Here is a 24,951-nt window from a genome sequence, read left to right as displayed (position 1 = left end):
TCCTTCTCCAAATCTGTTGTTGTTCAGTTGCTAAGTGTCTGACTCTTTGTGACTCCATGGACTGCAGCACGCCAGACTTCCCTGTCCTTCACTATCTCCCTGAGTGTGCGCAAACCCATGTTTATTGAGTCAGTGATGCCATCCAACCATCTCATCCTCTGTTGCCCGCTTCTCCTCCTACCCTGTCTTTCCCAGCATCAGGGTATTTTCCAATTTATTTCCTACTAATCTGGGGAAGGATTCCAATTTTTTTTTCCTTTGGTGCAATGTTTGTTCACTATAAAGTCTGAATTAATTTGTGGTAACTTCGACTCTTTATTTGAAAATAAAATTAAGATAGATAAAAATAATATTTTGTAATTATATAGTAGCTTATCTGTAGCTCAGTCGGTAAAGAATCTGCCTGCTGTGCAGGAGACCCGGGTTCAATCCCTGGGTTGGGAAGATCCCCTGGAGAAGGAAATGGCAACCCACTTCAGTATCCTTGCCTGGAAAATCTCATGGGGAGAGGAGCCTGGTGGGATGCAGTCCATGGGGTCTGAAAGAGTCGGGCACAACTGAGCGACTAACACTTACTTAACAAATATATGCTTTTTTCACTGTTTTCAGTATTGGACACTTTGGATGAATACTCATTTCTGAGAATTCTTCTCCCTGGGCTATTACCCAAATTGTCCTAGTTCTTCTCTTCCTGTCCCCCAGCTGTGGGCATTCCCCAAGGTTCTGTGCTTGGCCTCTGCTCCTCCTTACAATGAGTTCTTCCTGTTGGAAGTCATCTAGTTACATAGGCTGGATGCTACATATTTCACCTCCAATAAACATTTCTACGTGGGCAATCTGTTTGTACTTCAAAGGGTATATATTCAATAATTTTCTTTTCATTAAAATTTTACCCCTTGCAACTTTTGTTTTAGTGGCACCATTGTTTTCCCAGATCCTCAACACTTAACCGTCATCATCCATCTACCAATAAACTCTTTAGTCCATCCACCCCAACCATTCATCAGAAACGTGATGACCACCCCTTGTCCTGGCATACTCGATGCCAGGAACAGGGAGGGAGTGAAGGAGTTGATTGCACTTTTCTCCCACCCCTTTTCTGTGTGGTTGGCATCAGGTAGATGCATGATGTCCTGAAAGACCTACTTTGCTTTTCTCTTAATTGACCTTTGTTGTTTTTGGCCATGCCGCGTGACTTGAGGAATCTTCGTTCCCTGACCAGAGATTGAACCTGGGCCTCAGTAGTGAAAACTTGATGCCCTAACCACTGGACCACGAGGGAATTTCTTCTTAATTGACTCCTTTAGAGGACCTGTACCGCACAAAGCTAGCATTTCAGGTCTCACGAGAGAAAACAGGCATACTGCCTTGGTTCTCTACATTTTGTATATCCCGAATGACTTTTGGATCCAGAAACCTTCTGAAAGGTAGTTTATTTAAAATTTTCCAAAGATACAAATCCTAAAGAAATAGAACTAAATTTCTTTTTTTTAAATATAACATTAGTTCCCTCAATCTTAAGTAATTCCCTTTTACAAAGTGCAAATTACTATGAATTGAGACCTTTATTGCAACATTTGAGGTTTGTTTTTTCAGCTAAATTGAGCAAATGTTAGTTTTGCTTTTTAAAGCTTTATTATATTACCTGAGTTCACCAATTGACTTAATTGCATTTTCCATATACAACTCTAATCCAGAATAAAATCTAATATGATATTTTTTGCCTAATGTATATGTTTAGGAAATAAATTTTAAACATGTAATGAACAGCCACTAAGTCATGACGCTTTATGGAAAAATGAAAGGAATTCATATAATTATGAATTCATATGTTAATTTACTTATAGTAAAATGCACAATTCTTAAGTGTATGGCATATTGAACTTTCACAAATATATATACCTGTGTAGCTATCACCCAGATCAAGATAAAGAACATTTCCATCTCCCTTGAGAATTCCCTTGTGTCAACTCAATCACCCACCCCACCATGAGTTGAGCACAGGTGTGATTTTTATTACCATGGATTAATGTTGTTTGTTCTTCAGCTTCATACAGGTGGAATCATGCAGCACATACTCTTTTGTGGCTGGCTGCTCTTGTTTTTGTATAATGCTTTTGAGATTTACCCATTTAGTTATGTGTATCATTTTATTGTGGAATAGTTTGCCTTTGTGTGAGCATAATACCAATATGATTTCTAAATTCTATTTTTTATGCAGTTCCTCCCAAACTAAATGTAATAATCTAAATTAGCTTTCTATCTCCAGGAAAAATTTGCCAGATTTTTATCCTCAAACTTATAGATGATTTTTTTGTTGTAAAATTTTCTCTTCTGTTTTATAAACTGCTCTTAAATTTGCATAAAGTATTTTCTGATCCTTTTGTTTGTTTATATATAACTAGTACTACTAGCTAGCATTCAATGAGTGATTAAATACCAGGCTCTGTGCCAAATTCTTTATGTGAATTACTGTTTAAATTCTTATAATAACCTGATGGGGTAGCCAGTGTTAGTTTAGGAATGGGTATTGTAACTTGCCCAAGGCAACATAAGCAAAGAGGGACAAAGCTGGGATTTAAACGCATGTGTCCTTAATCAATTTGCCATACTCTCTCGCGCTAATGCTTATTATTAATATAATGGCCACATAATATGATCATTCTGGCTTGCTAACTTCCATTCTTCAAATTTTGGAAGTGTACATGATAGTTCAAACGGACTTCCTACATCAGGGCAGAAATTAGCTTTGTGAACTTGAAGCAAAATAGAAGACTCAGGCACTATTGAAAAAATCCTGTTACTTTGCTTACTTATGGTAGGTACCACAGTTCTCTCAGGTAGCAGGCAGCCTTGGGAAAATATTGCTTCCCTTACTCATTAAATGATCTTTACAAATGAACGATTGGGATTCTCAGTGAATCTTATGCAAAATTAAATCCGACATTTATGGGCCATTGTGTGCTAGGTACTGTGAAAGGTATTTTATGTTTATTACTTAATTCTCTCAGTAATTCTGCAAGATACCACTTTTTAGATACTAAAAGTTACATAAATAGTAAGGCATGGAGCCTACTATTCACATCCATCTGTGTCTGATCATAAAAGTCCATCCTTTAATCATAGCATTTTCTGTACTCTGCCTCAATAGTATAGACCTCCTTAGTGGTACAGATCAGCATGGTTCCTGATTCTGTAAGAGATGCATTGTTGTTCTTTTAAAAAATTTTCTGGACTTCCTTGGTGGTCCAGTGGCTGAGACTCCGCACTCCCAGTGTGGGCCCTGGGTTCGATCCATGATCAGGGAACTGAATCCCACATGCACCAACCAAGAGTTCACATACCACAACTAAAAATCCTGTATGCTTCCACAAAGACTGAAGACCCCTTGTTCCACAACTAAGACCTGGTGCAACCAAATAAATAAATAAAGTAAACAAATATTAAAAAATAAAAGTGTTCTTTCATCATTGAAATCAGGACACCACAGTTCTGTTTTCTTGTCTGTTTTTTTTTTTTTTTTTTTTTTTAATGCCCCAGGAGTAATAATATCCTCTAGATTTTCAATAAAGTGTCCATTTCATGACTTATAATTTTGGGAAGACAGAATGTGGTCCTAGGGCTGGAATCCAGGCATGTTTCACCATCTCTTTGTTTCTAGAAGGGTAGTGAAACTGATTTCTGGAAGGTCTATAGATAAATAGATAAATTGCCTACCTTCCATTAAGCTCTATCTGTGCATGTTCTATAATGACACCCATCTCTGTTGCCATTTTGATGACTTTGATGATAAAGATCATTCATTTAGTGCACTGACTTCTTTACTTCGCTAACCTGTTTGTTCTGCCCCAGCCATCTATTTTCCAGGGGCACATTCTGTACCTTGCCATCTAGCAATAGTGCCAGCTCTGTAATCCTAATTTCAAGTATACCCTTCTTTGCCTACCAACTTTTTTCATCCGAGCAGATTTGCTCTAGTATCATCATTGCTGTAATTTTACTCCGCTGGGACTGCCTATTCATCATATACCACTTACTATTATCGTTCAACCCTAACCTCCTTGCCTACCTGAGATTTCATGAACTATTGTAATACACATTCCGTTGAAAATACCTTCAATTCATTTGCCTATCTTTTCTTCTGCCATAGTCACCTGATGTATTCTCAACTCTTGTTGCTGGACAAAATTACTTAGCTGGGGTGACTGGTTTTACTTTAAATTCAAGATAAAATTCGAATACGTGATCAGCATTGCCTAGCAAACTACCTTGTATCTCTATTTGCCTTTCCACTCAGTAACTGTTTTACACTTTCACTTCTCTCCTTACTCTTCCATACCCTGCTCTTTTAGCCCCTCATCTCCTGCAGCTAATAACCTCATCCTTTAATGAGAAAGTAAAAGCTATCAGAAGGAAATCTTATCACCCTACCAACAGTTGTATAAGCTGTCAACATCAGTACCCCTTTCTCCTTTTTCTTCTTATGCAGTGGATCGAGTGTTCCCCTGATTTTCACCCATTTTTTCCTTGCCAACTAATTTTCTTTTTTTTTTTTTTTTGCCCATGTCATGCTAAATGATCCTAGTTCCTTGACCAAGGATCAAACCCATGCCTCCTGCAGTGAAAGTACAGTCTTAACCACAGGACTGTAAGGGAAGGTCCCTTGCCAACCGAATCTGATAGACCTCCTTTTCTTTTCAGTCATTTGAACTTTGAGGGTGTTCTCCTCAAAGAGAGCTCACCTGTTTTCTTGCAACACCATCCTTTAGGTTTTTGACTGCACTCTCCTGTGTTTCTTCCTCATTTTTGGGTGCTCCTTCCCAGTCGGTTTTATGACTTCTTCACTATCTTATACATAAAGATGGAGTTCCTACCTAGATAACAGCTGATCTTTCAGGTTTCAAGCTTTAATGTCGTTTCCTTAGAGGACTTTGAAGACCAGACTAGTGTAGGTCCTCAAGTTGTATATTCTGATGGCACATTGTACTTTGCTTTCATTACATGTATTATACATGAACATAAATTATTTTGTGTGTAATTATTTGTTCAATGTCTGTATCCTGTTCTGAATTGTCTGTGTTACTCATCAGGTGTTCTACATGCCTGGCACAGGGCTTGGCATGTAAGAGACATTCAATAAATATTTGTAGAGTGAATGAATGACATAAGTGACTCAAGATGTTCAACAAATGTTAGTTCTCTTTTCCTTTCGCATCTCATATTTAGAGAAACATAATTATCCCAGGTTTGTAAAGTCAGAAAACACTCTTTCTGTAGAAGAAAGGCAGTTCTATGATGTGATAGATATTGACATATGTTTAAGTTATTTAAGCCATGCTCATTTATAGGCAATGGAAAGTGTAGAAGACTTCTTAGATAGTCTTCTCACAAAGATAAAAAGAAGACTACTTCTTTCTTCAGTAACGAAGTCAGAGTTAATGATCATAATTCATTTTTATATCTGTTTTTAAAAACTGTTAAAAAAAATTGCTGTGGTCTGCTCCTATGTGTCTTAAAATGGAGCGAAGTGGGTTTCCAGGATCAAATGCAAAACATATATTTCATTTGGTACAAATTAAAATTATTTAAACTCTGACCCAATTAGAAAGAGCCAATATTAAGAGTTATTATAGAAATTGTAACACCAATAGAATTATATTTTATTTTTTTCCCTACTTTTTGAAAATAAATCTTGAGCACAGATCTAAGACCTTTTCCAAAAAAAGCAGAAAAATATTCACTAACAGTAGTATTCCAAAGTCATGGGATGTGAAAAGTTATAGGGGTTTTGGAATCTGCCAAAGTTAATTATAGTCTTACAGCTCTGGAGGAGACCCAAGAGAAGTCAGTTTCAAACAAAGGTCAGGATTCGTTAGAAAGTTGTATCACACTTAAGCTTGAACTCAAACAAGGTTGCCCTAAACAGTGGAGGTCCAGTGAGCATCAAATTTCAAAACTGTCAGATGCTTATAACATTTAGATCTTGTAAAAATTATAGAGCCCTTTAAAAAAGACTGTTGCCCTTGTGTGTTTTCAATAAATGAGCTGATTTTTATGTGTAAACAAATGAATAAAGAAGGATGTGATGATGTCCACTCAGAACTGTTTCTAAGAAGCCCCAGTGTTGAGAGAGTGAGGCTGTTCCCAGCTCAATCACTGCAGTGCACAGTAGGGCAGCTCCCCTGAATTGCAGACCAGATTGTATGCAGCACTGGGCATATAAATGTTACAGACTCACATTCATTCTAGTGGGGTAGACTCATGTTCATATTAGGATAATGAACAGTTTTCAGTTTCACTAGCAGAGAAGTAGGAGATCATTGATTCTAGAAGAGCAGCTGAGAGAACCCAGCTAGAGGACCGAGGGAGAGCTGCCCAAGAGAGCTTCCTGGTCCTGCTCCAAGGATGCTGTGGGATACAGGACCACATGCTGTTATGCGACTCAAGAGAGTTGTATTTAATCCTAGACTGGAGGCAATGAATTGCTAATATTAAAACCTTCCCCGCATTTGAAGAACTCCTCTCACTTTATTTTGTCAAAGCCAGCCTCTTTAAATTTTCTGTATTTTTCCTTAGATAAGAGCACCAAAGCAGTTCCTTTACATGTTTTTCTTCTCAGCAGTGGAATGCAAGCAGATCGATTCCTATTGGTCTTTGTACAAAGCTCAGCAAAAGAATAGATTTTACTTTGCCACGATAGTGGAACAAATCCTAGACGCTGTGCCATTTGGAAGCTGGGGGAGGAAGACTACTCGCAAGATCATTGGTGAATTAAAGTAGATATGATGGTAATGCTGCTGGCCACGTACAAATCAGAAATCAGCTATTGGTAGTAAACAAAAAAAACCTTGCAGTCTGCTCTAGGGTGGCTAATACATGCAGCATATGCCTCCATGAATTTTTTTTTTTTTTTTTTTTTGCCATTTCCCAATTCTTGGGCTTTCAGGGATATATATGTAGATGTGAGTAGACATACTTTACAATAAAGATATTCCTCCAGAGCTGTTGATCTAAGATATACTTTTCATGAATACCCTCAGATATGAATATGTTTGGGTTGAGTCAGCAGAAAGAAGTGAAAGAAAGTTCTTCTGTATTTGAGCCTTGTGGATATAAAATTCCATCCTCCTTTTTACTCAGCTATTTTATTGAGCTACTAGGTACTTCAACTAGACAGATATTTGCTTCTAGCAAGAGCTAGGGATTGGCCCACAGGAAAGGCCTTAAGTACATAGTATGGCATTTCTACCTCTGAGGCCAGCAGGAGAAACAAGTGCATTGGGGAGGAACAGAATTCAGTCCAAAGAATATAATGGATATATTAGTTCATTAGCTATTAGGGATCTAGCTAATATATGTAGTTGTACATATGGTTGTGGAAATACCTACTTGAAAAGTTCCTAAATTATTTTACAATATAATATTTTGGAAAAAATCTCCGCTTGGAAGTTTTGTGAAATCCTTTGTTTATGCTTCAAGTAATCATGTTAGAATCAATCCAGTAATAACTGCTGTATTTTTCTAAATCTATTTAATTGGCAGTTGGTGTATTTTTGCCAAGAATTTTTTATTAGAACATGTGCAGATTTCTGAAGAATTACAAATATGTAGATAATTTATCTTCATGTGTTATTTTTAACGAGTAGTATCTATTTTTAAAGAGAAAACCACAAATCCATATCTATATGTAGGTGAGGATAATTTGTAAGTCAAAGACCGTAGCATTTATTTCTTCGGAAATAGTCTCATCTCAAGAATCGCTCTTTTAAAAGCGTGTTACATTTGGTACAAAAGAAGGCAACCGTACGGTAGAACTAGATAACTTTTCAGTCTGTTTTAAATGGGAAGACAAATGCTTTGCTAATAAAAACGTCATTTTTCGAGGAATCTTCTTCAAATAGCAACCAGCACTGATACGACCTATTGTCTATTGAGATCGTTATTCCACAGAAACAGTGTTAAAAATTATCTGCAGAATAAGAGCACTGCTGTGTGTAGCGCTGAGGCCACCCTCACCTCTCTCCTGGGGAGGAGAGATGCTTGTCTCTAGAACCGAAAAGAGGGTAGGGAGGTGCTGTTCTCCAAAGGACTGCTACTTCAAAGCACCTTATCCGTGAGTTCAGCTGGAAATAACATTTATTATGATAAGGAAGGGCTTCCCTGGTGGCTCAGATGGTAAAGGATCTGCCCGCAGTGTAGGAGACCTGGGTCCAATCCCTTAATCAGGAAGATCCCCTGGAGAAGGGGATGGCCACCTACTCCAGTATTCTTCCCTAGAGAATCCCATGGACAGAGGAGCCTGGTGGGGCTGCCATCCTAGGGTCACAAAAAGCTGGACGTGACTGAGTGACTCACACACACACACACACTTAGAAAACATAATGTCAAATTGTCAACAAAAACTTCTGCTTTTTACTGGTCTCCATGCTAACATAAACCACTTTTTAAACAAAAAAATTTTGTTGGCTTGTTTTCTGTGATTCGTGTGCCAAGAAATCTTTACATAAATGAATGCTTTCTCAGGTAATTGTGTATTATTTCCAATTTTTAGGTTGACTTTAATGACTAAGATTTTATTATGGTTATGATGTATGCATGAGGTGTATTTCTTAGCCAAGTAATCTATCATAAACAATGTAGTAATCTACTCTCTAAGATGCTAAATGATTTATCCTATATATGAAACACTTTGAGATAATTAAAACTTTTATTACATATGCTTGTTTTATATTACATAGAAAATGTTCTGGTCACTACTCACCAGATATTTAAAAAAACACAGAACATCTTATTTCAAAATATGTATATAGTAACTTCCTCCAATAAACACAGAACTACCATTGAGTTAAATACCAGTTATTCTGCCTATAGATAGTGCTCGTGAGAATCACTGTGTGGTACACCTGAAACTGTTAGGGTAATGTAAATCATGTATACTTCAGTTAAAATTTTAAAAAATTAGATCCAAAAAAGAAGGAGGTTATGCCCCTTAAGAACTTCAAAAAACTCACTGGGTTATAATAATATGTGCTTATCTTATTGTGTTGATTTTAGATCCAAAAACTATTTGGAGGTGCGTTGTGTAGTCTGTAAAATGTCTATGAGCGCAGGGGGCCTTGAACAGGGGTAACTAGTTACTTGAGCTTAAGCATCATTTGCCTCTCAGTTGGCATTCATTCAACTGCCTTAAGCACTGAGCATGTCTCTTGCAGGATTCTTGGTCTCTTCATGCATGGTGGTGAACAGTGCTTCCTCAGGATTGGGAACTTTGACCCTGAATAGGCAGCTCTGTAGACAGAATAAATGTGAATGTAGTTGCAGGAAAAAAGGACCAGACACAGAGAATATGAGCTTCCTTGCTACTACATTTGGGTCTGATCTTACCAAAAAATGTGCATAAACAAAAGAAAGCTAACGTTGAACTTTTGCTCATAATAGATAAAATGTTATGTTTTTTAGAACGCTGCAAATGTAAACCAGTCAGAGCTACACAGAAGACCTATTTCCGAAACAATTACAACTACGGTAAGGATAACTCTATGAACTGCTAGGTTCAGAAAGGGGTTTGTGTGTGTATGTGTAGATTGATAGAACAACTTACGAATAAGGCTTAAAAACGAATAAGCAAGGACAACTTTTAAGAGTATAATCTCTCTGTTCTAAACAATTAAAATGTCTCATATGGGCACTATTCCTAACAAATGCTTGATTTTGTAATGCATTTCAGGCAGCACTGCTGGCATCTTAGGGCCATGCAGTGACACATACAGGCAGTTGAGAGATGCTCTTCCCTCTCTGATAGGCCGGCAAGGGTATGGAGCTGCAGCGGGTCATCAGTTGTGATTCACTGGGGTGAACAGTCAGTGGGGTAAACAGAGGAGCACTTCAATGCATAAGGAGTGCTTAAAAGAGTCAAACTGGATTTTTCCAAACATTCTATCTCTTGGAAAACATTGACAGAGTTGGAACGTAACACAGAGGTCGTTAGTATTCAAAGAAATGTTTTGTTATCTAGCCTGACCTAGATACGTGCTGTCTGATAAGCAAAGCTGACAAATTTAACCGGGGGAGGAAAAACCTTCTGTCTCTGTGCCAGGTGATGTGTTAGGTCGTTTTCATACACAGTCTTAGGTGATTTTCTCAACTGCACCGTGAAACGTTCTATTATCCCTATTTTATCAGCGATTATTGAACCTAAGTTATCCTTCCTTTAATTATTCAGAATGTACTCTTGGGTATTGGAATGCTTCAGAGTCACAAATATCAATCACCGTTATACTTAGAAGGGTCAGTTAATAGAGTTTGCTAGTTGATAAAATAAGCAACAAATCAGTATTTGCTGTATTCTATTGGTATTTTATTATGATTCTTCCACTCTAGCATTTATGAGATTAATAAAGTTCATGTTACTATCTCTGCCGAAGACTGTCAATGCTGAGTAAATGAATAAACATGGCAATTAAATGGATTTATAAAGTGCCTTCATTACTGAAATGAAGGCTTTATTATTGAGTTTACTTTAGAGAATATAGCACACATACAACAGAATTATTCCTCCTTTTCTATTATTTGGGAATTGGAAGGAGAGAAATGGATAATCTCTGTAAGAGTAACCTTTGATATCTTTGAAAATACTGTATATTGAAAGATAAAAAGTAAAAAATTCAGTGTAGTTAAATCTCTTTAAAATAAATATAGCTAGTTTCTCAAATTTTTCTTCAATGGATTCAATTTTTATTTTTTTGTTTACTAATTATCTTTAGAGGAATCTATAGTTTCTCTTAGCCAATGGTAGACATACTTTCTAAGGTGGAAATGTAAGAAATCAGATGCCTGGCTGCTCATCTGAGGACTATCCTCTATAAATTGATGTGAAATTTCACAAGGAAAGGAAACTTTTAATTTTTAGGAGATTAACCTTGTAAGATTGAAAAATGCTATATGAACTTTTAAGTTAATGAGTTGTATTAAAGACAAAAACATGAAAAATTTTATATTGGGAAATTTTACTTAGTTTGTATTTGTTTTACTTATTACTAATTTTTACTTTATCCAGCCTCAGTGCTGCAATGGTTAGTGTGACTATTTTTGTTAAAAGATAAAATGGTTACAAGTCATAGGAAGAGAAAATCTTCCAACAAGGTAGCTGAGTGAATATTATAGCAGAAAATAGGATACAGATCACAGTTAGTGGAAAAAAGATAATTTTTTTCTCATGGTTAAACAATAACTAGATTTCCCATAGTTTAAGAATTTTCACTTATCTAAGTCTTACTCAGAGCTTCTTTGAGAAAGACAGGCACTGAAATTATAAAAGAGAAGGAAAACTTCTAAAAAGAAAATATATTTTAAATTTAAGAATATGTTGATTTTTATCTTTCTTAAATATCTGTGTGTGTCTGTTGAGAAAACAAAGTGGAGGTGGGAGCAAATTGATAATTCAGATGAAACCTCTGCTTCATTCAGATTAATTCAGTTAAAAGCTCTTGAGCTTTAACAAAATTACTTGAATAATAAAGTAAGTCTTGTAGAGAGGTATTTACTTTGGAGTGGGTACATGTGCTAAAAATTTCTAACGAAAATAGTAGACACACTGGGTAAATAAATCATTAGTTTGAGAACGTTTGCACAGTTCACTAATCTCTAATAGTTGATGAATGCTATGAAGCACATTCACATAAGCCAGGACACACAAAAATGTGTGCTAGCTGGGGCTGTGAATCTATCATCTGGTTCTCCCAAATGACATTTCAAAAAGGGCAACCTTATCTTTTGTTAAAATAAGAATAGAACACTAATGAAAAAAGACCCCTTCACTCAGAAATCACACCAAGCAGAGAGGCTGGGCAGTTACATTTTGTTTGCTATAAGCTCTCATACTTGAGACAACTAATTCTCTGAAGATTGAAATACCTGTGAAGCAAAATTGAGGTTTTGTTCTAAAGTTTTTAGAATTAGTAGCTTAAATCTTTTTGTATGTGTCTTGTACTGGTGGAATGTTATTGAATAAATTTCTGTATGGAATTGGGGCATTGATGGGGGGCAGTGGTTTATTAGCTGGCTTTATATTTTCATGGATTACTTTTTCCTTTGTAGTCCAAAACCCCTAAAATATGTGGGAAGGAACTCAGATGAAAGTGGTTGGCAGATATGTGCCTAAGAGGCTTTTAAAAAGTACATTCATTTGTATATGTTGTGTTTTCTTCTGTATAAAGTCCACGGATATTGAACTAGAGCAATGAGGCTGCCTGGGCAAAAGCTGTTGGCTTCTTACTAATTGACATTTTTTTTGCTTCTTCTTAGGCCTTTTCAAAATCCCCTTAGGAAAAAAAAAGTAAAAAGCTCATTTACCCGAAGTAGGAATCTAAAGAATTTGGCTCTTCCAAGGGAGAGAAATACAGAAAAGAAGCAGAACAGTACTTTCTAGATTCTGGGTCAAATGTTTTGAATTTGCAACTGAATTTATTCTTTTTAAAGCAGTTTTGTCTTTATTTTGAGAAGTCATGCCCAACCTTATGAGATAAACTGGGTGCCAGAATACCCACTGAGACGGTAGATTAATGCAATTGACCTGTTAGACCTTGTTTCATAGCACATGAGTGGGGACGGTTTTTATTCAAGCAGAAAATGCAGTGTACCTAAAGGGGAGTGTGAAAGATAGTCTGTAGTGAAACAGAGGAAGAAAGGGGCTGATGTCTGAGCAGTGAGCTAAGGTGAAAAGGGTGGAAAGATTGCAGAACTAGCCCGAGAACTTCGTGGAACAGGACCACTTTACGACACTAAAGAAAACCCTAAGTGGTTAGAAAATCTATTAATAGACCTGATGGAAAAAATGCTGAGCGTGAAACAAAGCATATTTAGGTGGTAGGTCTTTGTACATAGTGAAACTAATATGGGTTAAACTCCTCTTGGCACAATTGAAACTGTACATATCTAAACAGTTCTCATCATGAAATACATGCACACATATGCATATATACACACAAATATAAATGCACATGCAAATTTGCAGGGGATCAGGGGTGGATATTAAGGGGCAGGTGTGCTGTATAGTGTGTTACTCACTACTGTCTAAGGAGAAAATATCTGCCTGACTTTTTCTTTCCATTCATTGAGCATCAAGTGGATATGAATTGGCTAGAAAGAAGTCTACTTGTCTTTTTTGAATGGGGCACCTATTGTGTATCATATTGCCATATCAGCTTTATTGTCTTTTATCCAGTCATTCGGGCTAAAGTTAAAGAAGTAAAGACCAAGTGCCATGATGTGACTGCAGTCGTGGAGGTGAAGGAGATTTTAAAGGCGTCTCTGGTAAACATTCCAAGGGAAACTGTGAACCTTTATACCAGCTCTGGCTGCCTGTGTCCTCCACTTAACGTTAATGAGGAGTATCTCATCATGGGCTATGAAGATGAAGAGCGCTCCAGGTAATTCACTCCTTGAGGATTCAGACTAATTTCTATGCACATCCTATGCGTATTGCATTTCTTTAGAGAGCTGACTCTGGGGGTTGTTCTTTGGGATCTGTCTACCTTCTGGGGAATTAAAGATCAGTTTTAGTTGGATCCTTCAATCCATGTATTAGATAGGAAAGTATATGTGGGAAATTTCTAGGTGTGCATTTTTCTGGGGAGAGGGATCATAACTTTGTTTGTTCTTAAAGGGGTCCATGACTCCCAAGTAGTTGAGAATTACTGTTCTAAAACATGGCTGTCCATTTTAGAACATATACTGTTCTAAAACATGTATAAACAGTATGTGCTTCTTGACAGTGATTCCTTGTATTTTTCAGTAATATGTTTTAATTTTTCAAAAATGGCTGCTTCTTTAAAATACAGATTACTGTTGGTGGAAGGTTCTATTGCTGAGAAATGGAAGGATCGACTTGGTAAAAAAGTTAAGGTAAACCTAAATTTCATTTTACTATTTATTTATTTAATTGTAAATTATTTATTTATTTATTTGGCTGCATTGGGTCTGAGCTGCCCCACAGCCTGTGGGATCTTAGTTGCTTGAGTAGGGATCAAACCTGCGTTGGAAGGTGGATCCACTGGATCACCAGGGAAGTCTCAACCTGAATTTTATATTGAAAGTGATACCCAGAAAATTAAAGCAGAAAGCCAGCCATTTGTCATTTAAACAAAATAACTACCTTCAACTACATGAAAAATATTAAAACCTGATATATTTGTGTGTGTGTGTGTGTGTGTGTGTGTGTGTGTGTGTGTGTGTGTGTGTGTGTGTGTGTTACAGACATTACAAAGTCAGGTTTTGGAATATTAAATATATATATATTTTTTTGTTTCAAAACCCAACTTTGTCTGTAATGTCTGTTTCATTTAAGGAGCAAATTCTCTGTATGTGTATCAGAGATCTAGCTACAGATACCTGACTTCTCACTGTGGGAAATCTAACTGTAGTTAGTCCAGCCTTGTTCCTGTGGCTTCATAGTCTCAGTAGAGCTCCAGGCTCCTTCTAGCTTATTTTTAAATAAGCTAGAGATATTGTCATTTTTAAAGATACTGCTTCCATAATCAAGTTTAGCTGGAGGTCATAGCATGGCTGCCCCACCTCTGCATCACACCTACATTTCAGGGGAAAAGAAAAGGAGGTAAAAGGAGATTCCAAGCGTCCTGCCCAACCATATGTTACTTAGGACTGGGTCCATCCCTAGCTGCAAGAGAAGCTGGAAAATTAGAGTTTTGTTTTGTTTTTTAGCTGGATTTGTTGATTCCTTGAACAATTGCAGTTCTGTGAGTCAGAGAAGATGGGAAAAATAAAGCATGGGTAGAAAACTGTGGATATACATTGTCCCAATGTACAGACACCAGTTCCTATGTACAAAGTGCAGCCACAATCATCTGTATATAAGAGATCTGACCAAATTGGGTTCTTAGAGCAGTAACGTAGCTTTATTTTAAAACCAATGACTCTTAGATTCTGCAAGTGATGCATTTTAAGAAAAATACAGGAAACCAGCTTATTATGAAAGGTATCGTTTCCTTTTACTAAGTAAATCTATTTCAACAAAAGGAGTGTGGGGGTAGCATTCAGAGGGACAAAGAATCAAAAAGGGTGTGTGTGTGTGAGTGTGTGTGTGTGTGTACGTGTGCATGCACATATGCAGTAGCCGGATGGGGAGGGGAGAGTGGGAATTGTACTAGACATAATACATCCTCTTCCTTCTGGGAGTTTGAAGGCTTGGGAAACATTTATGGGGTAAGTTAAACACCCCTGGGCAGTTTATCTTATACATCTGGGACTTGACACAGCAGACACATTTCAGTTTAAGTGACCTACAAAAATATAGAGGGCATTATTTTGCAGGGAGAAAATACCCTCCAAAACGCTCTTTTATTCCCCTCAGTATTAGGTCAAAAGTGTGATGTATTTCAAGTTTACTTACAGAATTCTCTATTTGTATCTCTTTTGAAGTAGTTTGGTGTCTGTTAAAAAGTGGCTCTTCTTTAGTATGTGGGAATCTCTTACTGTCCTTTTAATTCAGTCTTCTGCTTGCTAATGCAGAGCAGGAATTTGTCCTAAATTCCTGTACCAGTTGGAAAAGCTTTCAGCATCATTGCTGTAAAGCATGTAACATGGCTTGCTGCTTCTCTTTTGGTACCAAAACAATTATCATCATGTAAAGATACAGGACATCATGGCTTGTTGGTCCTATTCCTTAGTTAGGAAAGCATTTTTTTTTTTCATTGCTTTCTACAGGGAGCTCTCAGTTATTGTGAAATCACTTATATTTTCATCTGGTTGCTGATGGGAAGAAATAACTTGAGTAATTTTTAATTCTTTCTGTGATTTTCCAGTCAATTTTGAGGATGTAAAGAAAGAGTTTTATGGAGGATATTGGTTTTTTTTTTCAAATAAGAGTTGTACTCAGCTGATTTGTTTTTTTCTCTCTGGGTAGATCAAGAGCAATAAAAACTTGTTTTTTATGGTCTTGCCATGCAAAAAAAAATTTTAACTTAAGTCTCTGTTATAAGATGTTGTTCAAATCAAGATATTTGACTTACCTTGGGGAGTAGAAAATCAGACTGTTTTTTAAAATATGGAAACCCAATAAAATTGTGGAGTAAAAATGTGCTGAAATGAAGAATTACTGAAATTAATTGAAAATTGAGAATTTGTTATGGACTAGGAATTTTATATGTAACTCTTATTCTTATTTACTACCTATAATATCCATAATACAACTTCCTTTTAATTTGTTATATTACATGTGAGCATTATTGAAGTTGTCAATATGAAGCATTAGTAAACTTGATTGTAGTTTTTTAAAACCATTTGTGATGTGGTCCTTTATAAAACTTAGAATGAGGGCAGAAATTTGCTCTGTTTTGTTGTACTTGGTAGATATAACTTAGAAAGATATTTTTAAAGTACCCTGTCCTCTCTTCCCACTTTCATTTTTTTTACTGCTCAAATCACTTAGGTTTAAAAGGCTGTGCCCTTATGTGTCACAAGAGAAGAAAATTAAAAATAGCACTTTCTTCAAATTCTCTATGGAAATCTTATATTTGTTGATCACCCATGAAGTACCAGATTTGTGTATATTACCTCAGGAAATACCCACAGATATCAATGTTTATTTGTGTCACCATTTACTGACATGGAGATTTTAAGTTTAAAATTTGACATGAAACCATTACTGATATATTATAGGTGTCCAGTTTTGTGCTTTTTCAAATTAAAGTATTACATTTACATAGCATCGATCTCATTGCTACCCCCGGGATATAGATTATACTTTTGGAAAAGTAGTAAAAAATGCTTTTGAGATCTGATTTTGCAGTCCTAGTTGTTAGAATAATGGAAATGATAGCCCCGGTAATATATGCTTGTGACTGTTTTCTGTTTTAAATTTCACAGCGCTGGGATATGAAGCTCCGTCATCTTGGACTGAATAAAAGTGATTCTAGCCATAGTGATTCCACTCAGAGTCAGAAGCCTGGCAGGAACTCTAACTCCCGGCAAGCGCGCACCTAAATCCTGAAGTGCAGAAAATCCTCAGTGGACTTCCTATTAAGACTTGCATTGCTGGACTAGCAAAGGAAAATTGCACTATTGCACGTCATAGTCTATTTTTTAACCACAAAAATCAGGTGGTAACTGATATTACTTCTATTTTTTCTTTTGTTTTCTGCTTTTCTCCTTCCCCCATCCCCTTTTATGTGGTCTGAGTACAGATCCTTAAATATATTATATGTATTCTATTTCACTAATCATGGGAAAACTGTTCTTTGCAATAATAATAAATTAAACATGTTGATACCAGGGCCTCTTTGCTGGAGTAAATGTTAATTTGCTGTTCTGCACCCAGATTGGGAATGCAATATTGGATGCAAAGAGAGATTTCTGGTATACAGAGAAAGATAGATAGGCTGTAAAGCATACTTTGCTGATCTAATCACAGCCTCATTTTTCCATGCTTTTTGGCAATCTCATCACGCTTAGAAAGTTCTAAATGTTTATAAAGGTAAAACGGCAGTTTGAAATCAAATGCCAACAGGCAAAGCAATCAAGCACCAGGAAGCATTTATGAGGAAATGACACATGAGATGAATTATTTGCAAGATTGGCAGGAAGCAAAATAAATAGCTTTAGGAGCTGGGGATAGAGCATTTTGCCTGACTGAGAAGCACAACTGAAACTAGTAGCTGTTGGGGTGTTAGCAGCAGCATTTTTCTTTTGGCAATACATTTGATTTGTTTGTGAATATATTAATCAGCATTAGAGCAATGGATTGTAACCAGACATCGGCTGTTATCAGCATAGCTCTGTTTAATTTGCTTCCTTTTAGATGAACCTACTGGTGTCTTTTTTTTCTTCTTTTAAAATAAATCTCCCTTGCTGCATTTGACCAGGAAAAGAAAGCATATATGCATGTGCACCAGACTGTTATTTTTAAGATATGTAGCTCTCTAAAATGCTATAGTCAAAAGATGGTAAAATGTGCAAGATTCTGGGTGTGTGTATCAGAGTGTGTGTGTGTCCCTATACACTCACACTCAAGCTGAACTGAAAGACAGGCCTGTGCACTGGCCTGCACTTTATCACTTGGATTTGTGCTGTTTAATGCTCAGTAAAATATGCTTAATAAAAGGAATTATGGTTGTCAGGAGAGAGGTGATTCTGACTTTTGAAACAAATGCTCATTACCCAAGGTGCAGTGGGATCCCGCAGGGACCATGGGGAACAAACGATGCTCTTACTTCTTCCTCCAGCAGGGTTCCTTAGAGCCTGTGCCCAATACTGAAAGTCTCATTCTCTTAAATTTACATAGTTGATATTAGTAGAACCAAATTTCTAAGTTGTGGTGTGCTGGAAACACTTATGAAGCAAATGGTTTTGTTTCCTTCTGTAAAGACAAACCTGCAAGAATGCAATTCATTCCTGAACAAGTTTCCTAAAATAGTAGATAACAATGCATCCAAATTCTGTCTTTGGGAAGGAAGAGAACGCCCCTGTCTTCTGACTCACCCCCAAACCCCAATGCTCTCTGTGATCCCAGAAGAAGTTCTCACCTTTGCTGCGTCAGGACCACTTACTCTTTGAGCTGCCACATGGTTGCTTTCAGGTACTGTCTCCGCCTGCCTGTTGGGCTTTATTCTCGGGTCTAAGACAGGTCATCTGTTCCCGGATGCTGATGTTGCAGCCCAAAAAGGGGTGTCTGGGTGTCGTGGGGTGGTAGTGAAGTCCTGCAGAGGAACTGCTGCACCTCAGTGTTCATCCTGACTTCAACTTGAGCGTCAAGGACTGAGGGCTGGGAAACAATACTTCTGCATTCTCCTGTTGGTCTCCTGCCTTTTTCATGTTACCGATGGGGAGAAGGGCAAGAAATCACTGCAGGAGATTCAAAGGAATTGGTTTCTCAGAACCACAGAATGCCATCAGCTCTTCCAAACCTTAGTAAGAGGAATTTAAGTAGCAAGATCTTTTGATGTTCAATGAAAGCCACAGATGTTTCCAGCTCCTCAAGTTTTCTTTTTCTGGGGGGAAGGAAATAATATTTGTGTAGAGATTTGATACAATTTATGCTCAATACATATACACTTATGATATTTATAAGCAAAAGAGGACCAGAATTTAAGATTCAGCAGTGTTTTTTTTTTCCGCTTTCCATTTGGCTCGTCAGTGTTAGGCTTTGTCAGTTACAGTTTTTAATGGTATAAGGTCCATGAATAAAACACATTTGCTTTTGCAGTTTGGTAGTTGCAATATCTCCATTAATAAATTGTGGATAGGCCTCTTTTAAGGCTGTCATGATTTTTTATCTTAATTTTTTATTTTTAAATTTTAAATTTAATCTTTAAATTTTATCTTAACATTTCTAATCAGATTGCAAAATCATTTCTACTCTGTAATCGCCATATCAGAAATACATTTAATTAATGCCCCTCCATGGGCTTTTCTGACAGGTATTAACTTTCAAAGCCACTAAAATTTTAATACACATGCTTCCTTGTCAGTAACCTTGAGATTTACAAATTTAATATAATATTTCTTTGGAAAATTTTGTTCACCTTTAGGATTTTAATTTTCCTAGCCAAATAACAACATCAAAATCATGTTTTAGATGCAGGCTGAATAAACTAGCAAAAATTAAGATAACAGCAAACTTGGATTCTCTTCACGGATATGTGAGTATTTCACTGTGTCTCAACCAGAGTGTAATCTGATTCAGTGCCATATGTTGCACTCAGCTTTTGGGGGTGGGGTGGGACAAAGCCATGTCATTCCACATCTGCTATAGATTAAGAAAGCAAATACAAAAATTATAATCACTGTGAGTAAATAGCACTACTTACTGTCTTCTGCAAGACATTATTTGCTATTATCTTTCAACAAGTAAAATGACTGAAAAGTATTTCAAGAGTGGTATTTATTTAGACAGAATTTTAATATTTTAATCATACAAAATTTCAAGAACCTGGGTGAAAATGAGGTAAAGCAGAGGTTTGTGATACTGTTGTTGAAATCCAACCAATAGGATTTTAAAATATGGTTGCCAGCTATACTGATATTACCAAAAACAGTGTAGTTTTACGTTGGATAATTTTCCTCTTTATAATGTCTTTTATAATGTTCTCTTTATAAAGGGTAATAATGTCTGATAGTGGCTCAAGCACGCTATACAACACTGGCGTGTATATTAGCTCATGTAATCCTTGCAAATCTGTGAAGGAGGAGTTGTCATTTCCATTTTACAGAGAAAGAAATCAAGAGTTTAGAACTTCAGAGTTATGTAAGTAGCAGAGTTGGGCCTCAGACCATCTTATTCTTATTCCCCAGTTATATGTTTTTCACTATTGCAATTGCTAATAAAAAAAAATAAAGAGTAACACTGAAACATATCATTACCATGTGTAAAACAGATAGCCAGTGGGAATTAGCTGTGTGATACAGGGAGCTCAAATCCGGTGCTCTGTGACAACCTAGGTAGGTGGGATGGGAGGGGACCCGTGTATACCTATGGCTGATTTATGTTGGTGTATGGTAGAAACTGGGGCTTCCCAGGTGGCCTACCGGTAAAGAACCCACCTGCTAATGAAGGAGACATGAGATACGCAGGTTTGATCCCCAGGTCACAAAGATCCCCTGGAGGAGGACAGTCTTCTAGCCTGGAGAATCCCATGGACAGAAGAGCCTGGCAGACGGTGGTCCATAGGGTCACAAAGAGTTGGACACGACTGAAGTGGCTTAGCACGCACACATGGAAGAAACTAATACAATGTTGTAAAGCAATTATCCTCCAACTAAAAATAAAAAGAAATGCGCTTCCTGTAAACACCCAGTGCCATCAGCCTGGAGCTAGAGCTGCCCACACTTCTTTTTCTCCGTAGAGACATTTTGTCATTCAAAATGGGCCCCTTATCATACCTTGAAAAGAGGTTTGCTAGAGCACCTGGAGGCAAATCCTCTGTGACTTGCTGGCTGTCTAGTGCCCGTGCGAAGTTCTAACATCAGGGGAGCTGAGCTGGCTGGAGCTCGTTGGGCAGTGCCTAGAACATGGGAGGTGTCAGAACTGTTTCACCTTTTACTTATGAATAATTTCTGTGAGGTACTCAGTTCTCAAACAGGGCTCTCACGAGTGCTTAACCGGAGAGGAAACGTGGCTCCCAAGAGCGCCTATCCCCTGCCCTGCTCTCGCCTCCATCTTTAAGGTGCCAGACTCAAACCTTGCCCCCACCCCTGCAACTCATCCTCAAGTTGAAGAGGATTGAAATGCTTTTCTTTTTCCTCCTCCAGCCAGGCAGATGTGCTTAGAAAGTAACATGATCAGGAGACAAGATGAATACTTACTCAGTTTTTTAGAAGATAGGATTTTGTATAAATAACATAGTACTCAATTCTACAAATGTATCACTGGTATTTCAAACATGATTAATTTTGGAAACCAACCAAAATACTTTTTCATTCACTTTTAAATACAGAGGATGGTAAACCTATAGAAAACTTCCTATCTCTGTGCTGGTTATCTCAATGGAGATGTCAGCTTCTAAATGAATTCACTTAATCTCTCAATGCTAAAGTGGAATTGGGATTTATACTTTGCTATTTTCCATTATAAGCATGAAGTAAGAAATTACTTCACATCAAAGGACAAAGCAGGTCAAACAGTTTTCTCGCAATTATTGGTAAAAGTTTGGCTCTCCAAAAAAGTTATTGTTCATGGTTTAGGTGAGCAAGGAGAGACCTCTGGCAAAGATACCTGTTCTCAATATGAGCTGAATTCTATCAGAGGAGCTTCTTGGTGTTTTTCGTTTCCTGGGGAGTTAGTTCCAGAAGTACTAAAATTATATCGAGACAAAGTGTTTATGTTTCAAAAGTGCAGGCTCTGCATTCCAGGCTACACACTGAGGGTTCTCAAAACAGAGCCAGCTTTTACTGAAACTTGGAAATAAGGATAACTCACAAGGACTTGGACTAGTACATACTGGAAAAATAGAAGATAACCCAAGAGCCAGCTAAAAAGGGAAGAACTTAACCCAGGAGTTTCATGGTAAATTCTTAAGACTTTGTGGGTCATATAGTCTCTGTTGCAAGCTCTGCTACTGAGGTTGAAAAGCAAACACTAACATTACATACATGAGTGAGCACTGTTCCAATAAAACTTTATTTACAAAGACAGGAGGAAGGCTGGATTTAGCCTTTGGGCTATAGTTTGCCTGTCTTCATGGATCTAATCAAATGCTCCCCACCTAGTTTGAATTATTTCATCATTTGTTGGATTTAATGAAATAGATGGTTTTGGTAGCATAGAGAAATTAACTACTAAGAAAATTTAGATTTGTGCTTAAAGGAGTACTTTGCTTAAAATTTTATCATTAGAAGTTCAATTTATGTGTTGAACATTGTTCTCTTTAGGAATCTGCTTAAAATGCAAGGGCTTAGGAAATGTATCCTTAGTATTAATTAAGTACTAACTAATATATTAATTAGTATTAACTAACTAAAGTTAATTAAGTACTAACTAATATATCCTTAGTATTAATTAAGTAGCTAGGTCTGAAAGAGGCCCTAGAAGCTGCCAGAGAATATACAGTACCTAGCGTAAAGAAAAGGGGATTGAAAGGGGAGAGCCATGAAACAGATGTGTCTGTCTCCTGGCTTTAAACAATTATCCATAGGATCCATTTGACCATCCAGTAATATTTTTTTGTTGTTGTTCCTGCAAAGGCACATTCTTTAGGAATAAAGTCCTGCATGAATAAGTGCTCAGATATCTAGACCGAGGGTGCCACTTTGTTCACTGCACACCCATTCTGCACAAACACAGATTTAGTTGCAAGGCTCAGGGCTAGGAAATGAAGGTAAGAAGTGGAATAGGATAATCCAGCAGGGAAAATCCACATATAATACAAAATGGCAGAATCTACAAAGGAAGCAAGAACAAAGGGTAATTCTTTTTATAAGTCCCTCAAACCGCCGGTCTCATTTCTCTCTGCTCCCCCTGCCCCCAGTTCATTCTAGTTTCATGTATTGAAATGTGTTCCTAGGCCTAATTATTACTTATTTTTAAAGCTGGCGTGACAATAATAGTGAAAAACTATAAATATGGTGGTTGGTAGTTGGTAAAACCTTACTTACTCCTTGCTATTTCCTTAACATTTCCATTTAAGTTGCTCAAACTAGAAAAAGATACTAGGAAGTGTTGCTCATGCATTAAAACCCCCTTGTGTGTTTAACCCATTCACCATAAGCTTGATTTACAACAGCTTCCCTTGCTTGATGAATCCCACATGCCCCATAATTTAAACATCTTAATGTGCCTCTCACTGGAGTGCCTTTTTATTTGAATTTAAATTGATTCTGAAACTGCTCCCAGTTAGAAGTTTGTTTGGTAAGCCGTAGCTTACAGTGGAATATGGTCACACTGAGGTCCAATCTGCAAGGTATCTGATGGAGGTTCAATAGCTACCATAATTAACCTAGTTCAGGTTAATTTAACCATAGAATATATACTCTGGTGACTGTTTAATCTGCCACAAATAAATGAATAGCAAAGATCCTGAGCCACTTGACAAGTGAAATACAGTTTGTTCATATAAATACAGAAGAACCTCAAGTTCATTTCTGGATTTGTGTAACTTATGCTTTTTTGAAGAATTTTCAATAAAAGGCAGACAAGATTTTTGTATCATTCTGAACTTGAGAGCAATCATCCTTGTCTAGTCCAGATAAAACCAAACTTAAACCATTTTAAAAAACTGGTTTATCATTTCTCCTATTCAAAAAGAGTATGCTGGAAGTCATTTAATGATTCTTCCAGTGATATGGACAAGCTTGCAAACAAAAATGGGAATATAATGAGGCAATGGGTGCACAAAATGTCCAGAGAGGAGAGGTCTGAGCCTGCTGAGAGCTGAGGGCTCCACAGAGGATGCAGCCCTGGCCCCTGACTAGCATCACCACAGCCATGTTGATTCAGATCCTCCCCCTAAAGCACAGAGGATGGTGATTCTGATCCATGTAAACAGGCCCACCCTCTTGGACAATTGATTTTTTATCTCCAGAAATTAGGTGGCCTTAAAAATTCCTCAGGCTTGTGCTTGGATTGGCAGCATATATACTGAAAATTGAACAATACAGAGAAGATTAGCATGGCCTCTGTGCAAGGATGACATGCAAATTCCTGAAGCATTCCATATATTTAAAGAATATTACGAAGATAAGGAAGGACACTACGTAATGATCAAGGGATCAATCCAAGAGGAAGACATAACAATTGTAAATATCTATGCACCCAACATAGGAGCACCTCAATATATAAGACAAACACTAACAGACATAAAAGGAGAAATTGACAGTAACACAATAGTAGTAGGAAACTTTACCGCCCCACTCACACGAATGGACAGATCATCAAAACAGAAAATTCATAAGGAAACACAAATGTTAAATGATACATTAGATGAGATGGATTTCATTCATATCTTCAAGACATTCCATCCAAATGCAGAAGAATACACTTTCTTCTCAAGTGTACATGGTATATTCTCCAGGATAGACCCCATCTTGGGTCACAAATCAAACCTCAGTAAATTTAAGAAAATTGAAATCATATAAAGCATCTTCTCCGACCACAGTGCTGAGACTAGATATCAATTACAAGAAAAAAAAAACCTGTAAGAAACACAAACACATGGAGATTAAACAACCGTTTCTAAATAACCAACAGGTGACTAAAGAAATCAAAAGGGAAATAAAAAAATTTCTAGAAACAAATGACAATGAGAAAATGACAACTCAAAACCTATGGGATGCAGCAAAAGCAGTTCTAAGAGTGAAGTTTGTAGCAATACAATCCTACCTCAAGAAACAAGAGAAATATTGAATAGACAACCTAACTTTATACCTAAAACAACTGGGAAAAGAAGAACAAAACACCCCCAGATTAGGAGAAGGAAAGAAATCATAAAAATCCAAGCAGAAATA

At 37.1% G+C, this 24,951-nt stretch overlaps 1 protein-coding gene and 1 non-coding gene across 2 annotated transcripts in view; both read left to right on the top strand.

The window, feature by feature from the left end:
• Positions 1–18,130, top strand: part of FRZB (frizzled related protein) — a 33,180-nt gene extending 15,050 nt beyond the window's left edge. The window contains exons 3-6 of the mRNA XM_065931889.1: positions 9,460–9,525; positions 13,223–13,427; positions 13,839–13,902; positions 16,882–18,130. Coding sequence (XP_065787961.1) covers positions 9,460–9,525; positions 13,223–13,427; positions 13,839–13,902; positions 16,882–16,998 — 452 coding nt within the window. The 3' untranslated portion in view covers positions 16,999–18,130. The remainder of the gene's footprint in view (positions 1–9,459; positions 9,526–13,222; positions 13,428–13,838; positions 13,903–16,881) is intronic.
• A 5,931-nt stretch (positions 18,131–24,061) lies between these two features.
• On the top strand, positions 24,062–24,168 carry LOC136165691 (U6 spliceosomal RNA). The gene has a single exon (XR_010662693.1). It is a non-coding gene; the product is annotated as a U6 spliceosomal RNA (small nuclear RNA).
• The last annotated feature ends 783 nt before the right edge of the window (positions 24,169–24,951 follow it).

This window comes from Muntiacus reevesi, chromosome 3, assembly GCF_963930625.1.
Source record: "Muntiacus reevesi chromosome 3, mMunRee1.1, whole genome shotgun sequence".
NCBI classification, from domain to species: Eukaryota; Metazoa; Chordata; class Mammalia; order Artiodactyla; family Cervidae; genus Muntiacus; species Muntiacus reevesi.
Note: the sequence above shows the minus strand (reverse complement) of the source record. Positions and strands in the feature narration are given on the sequence as shown.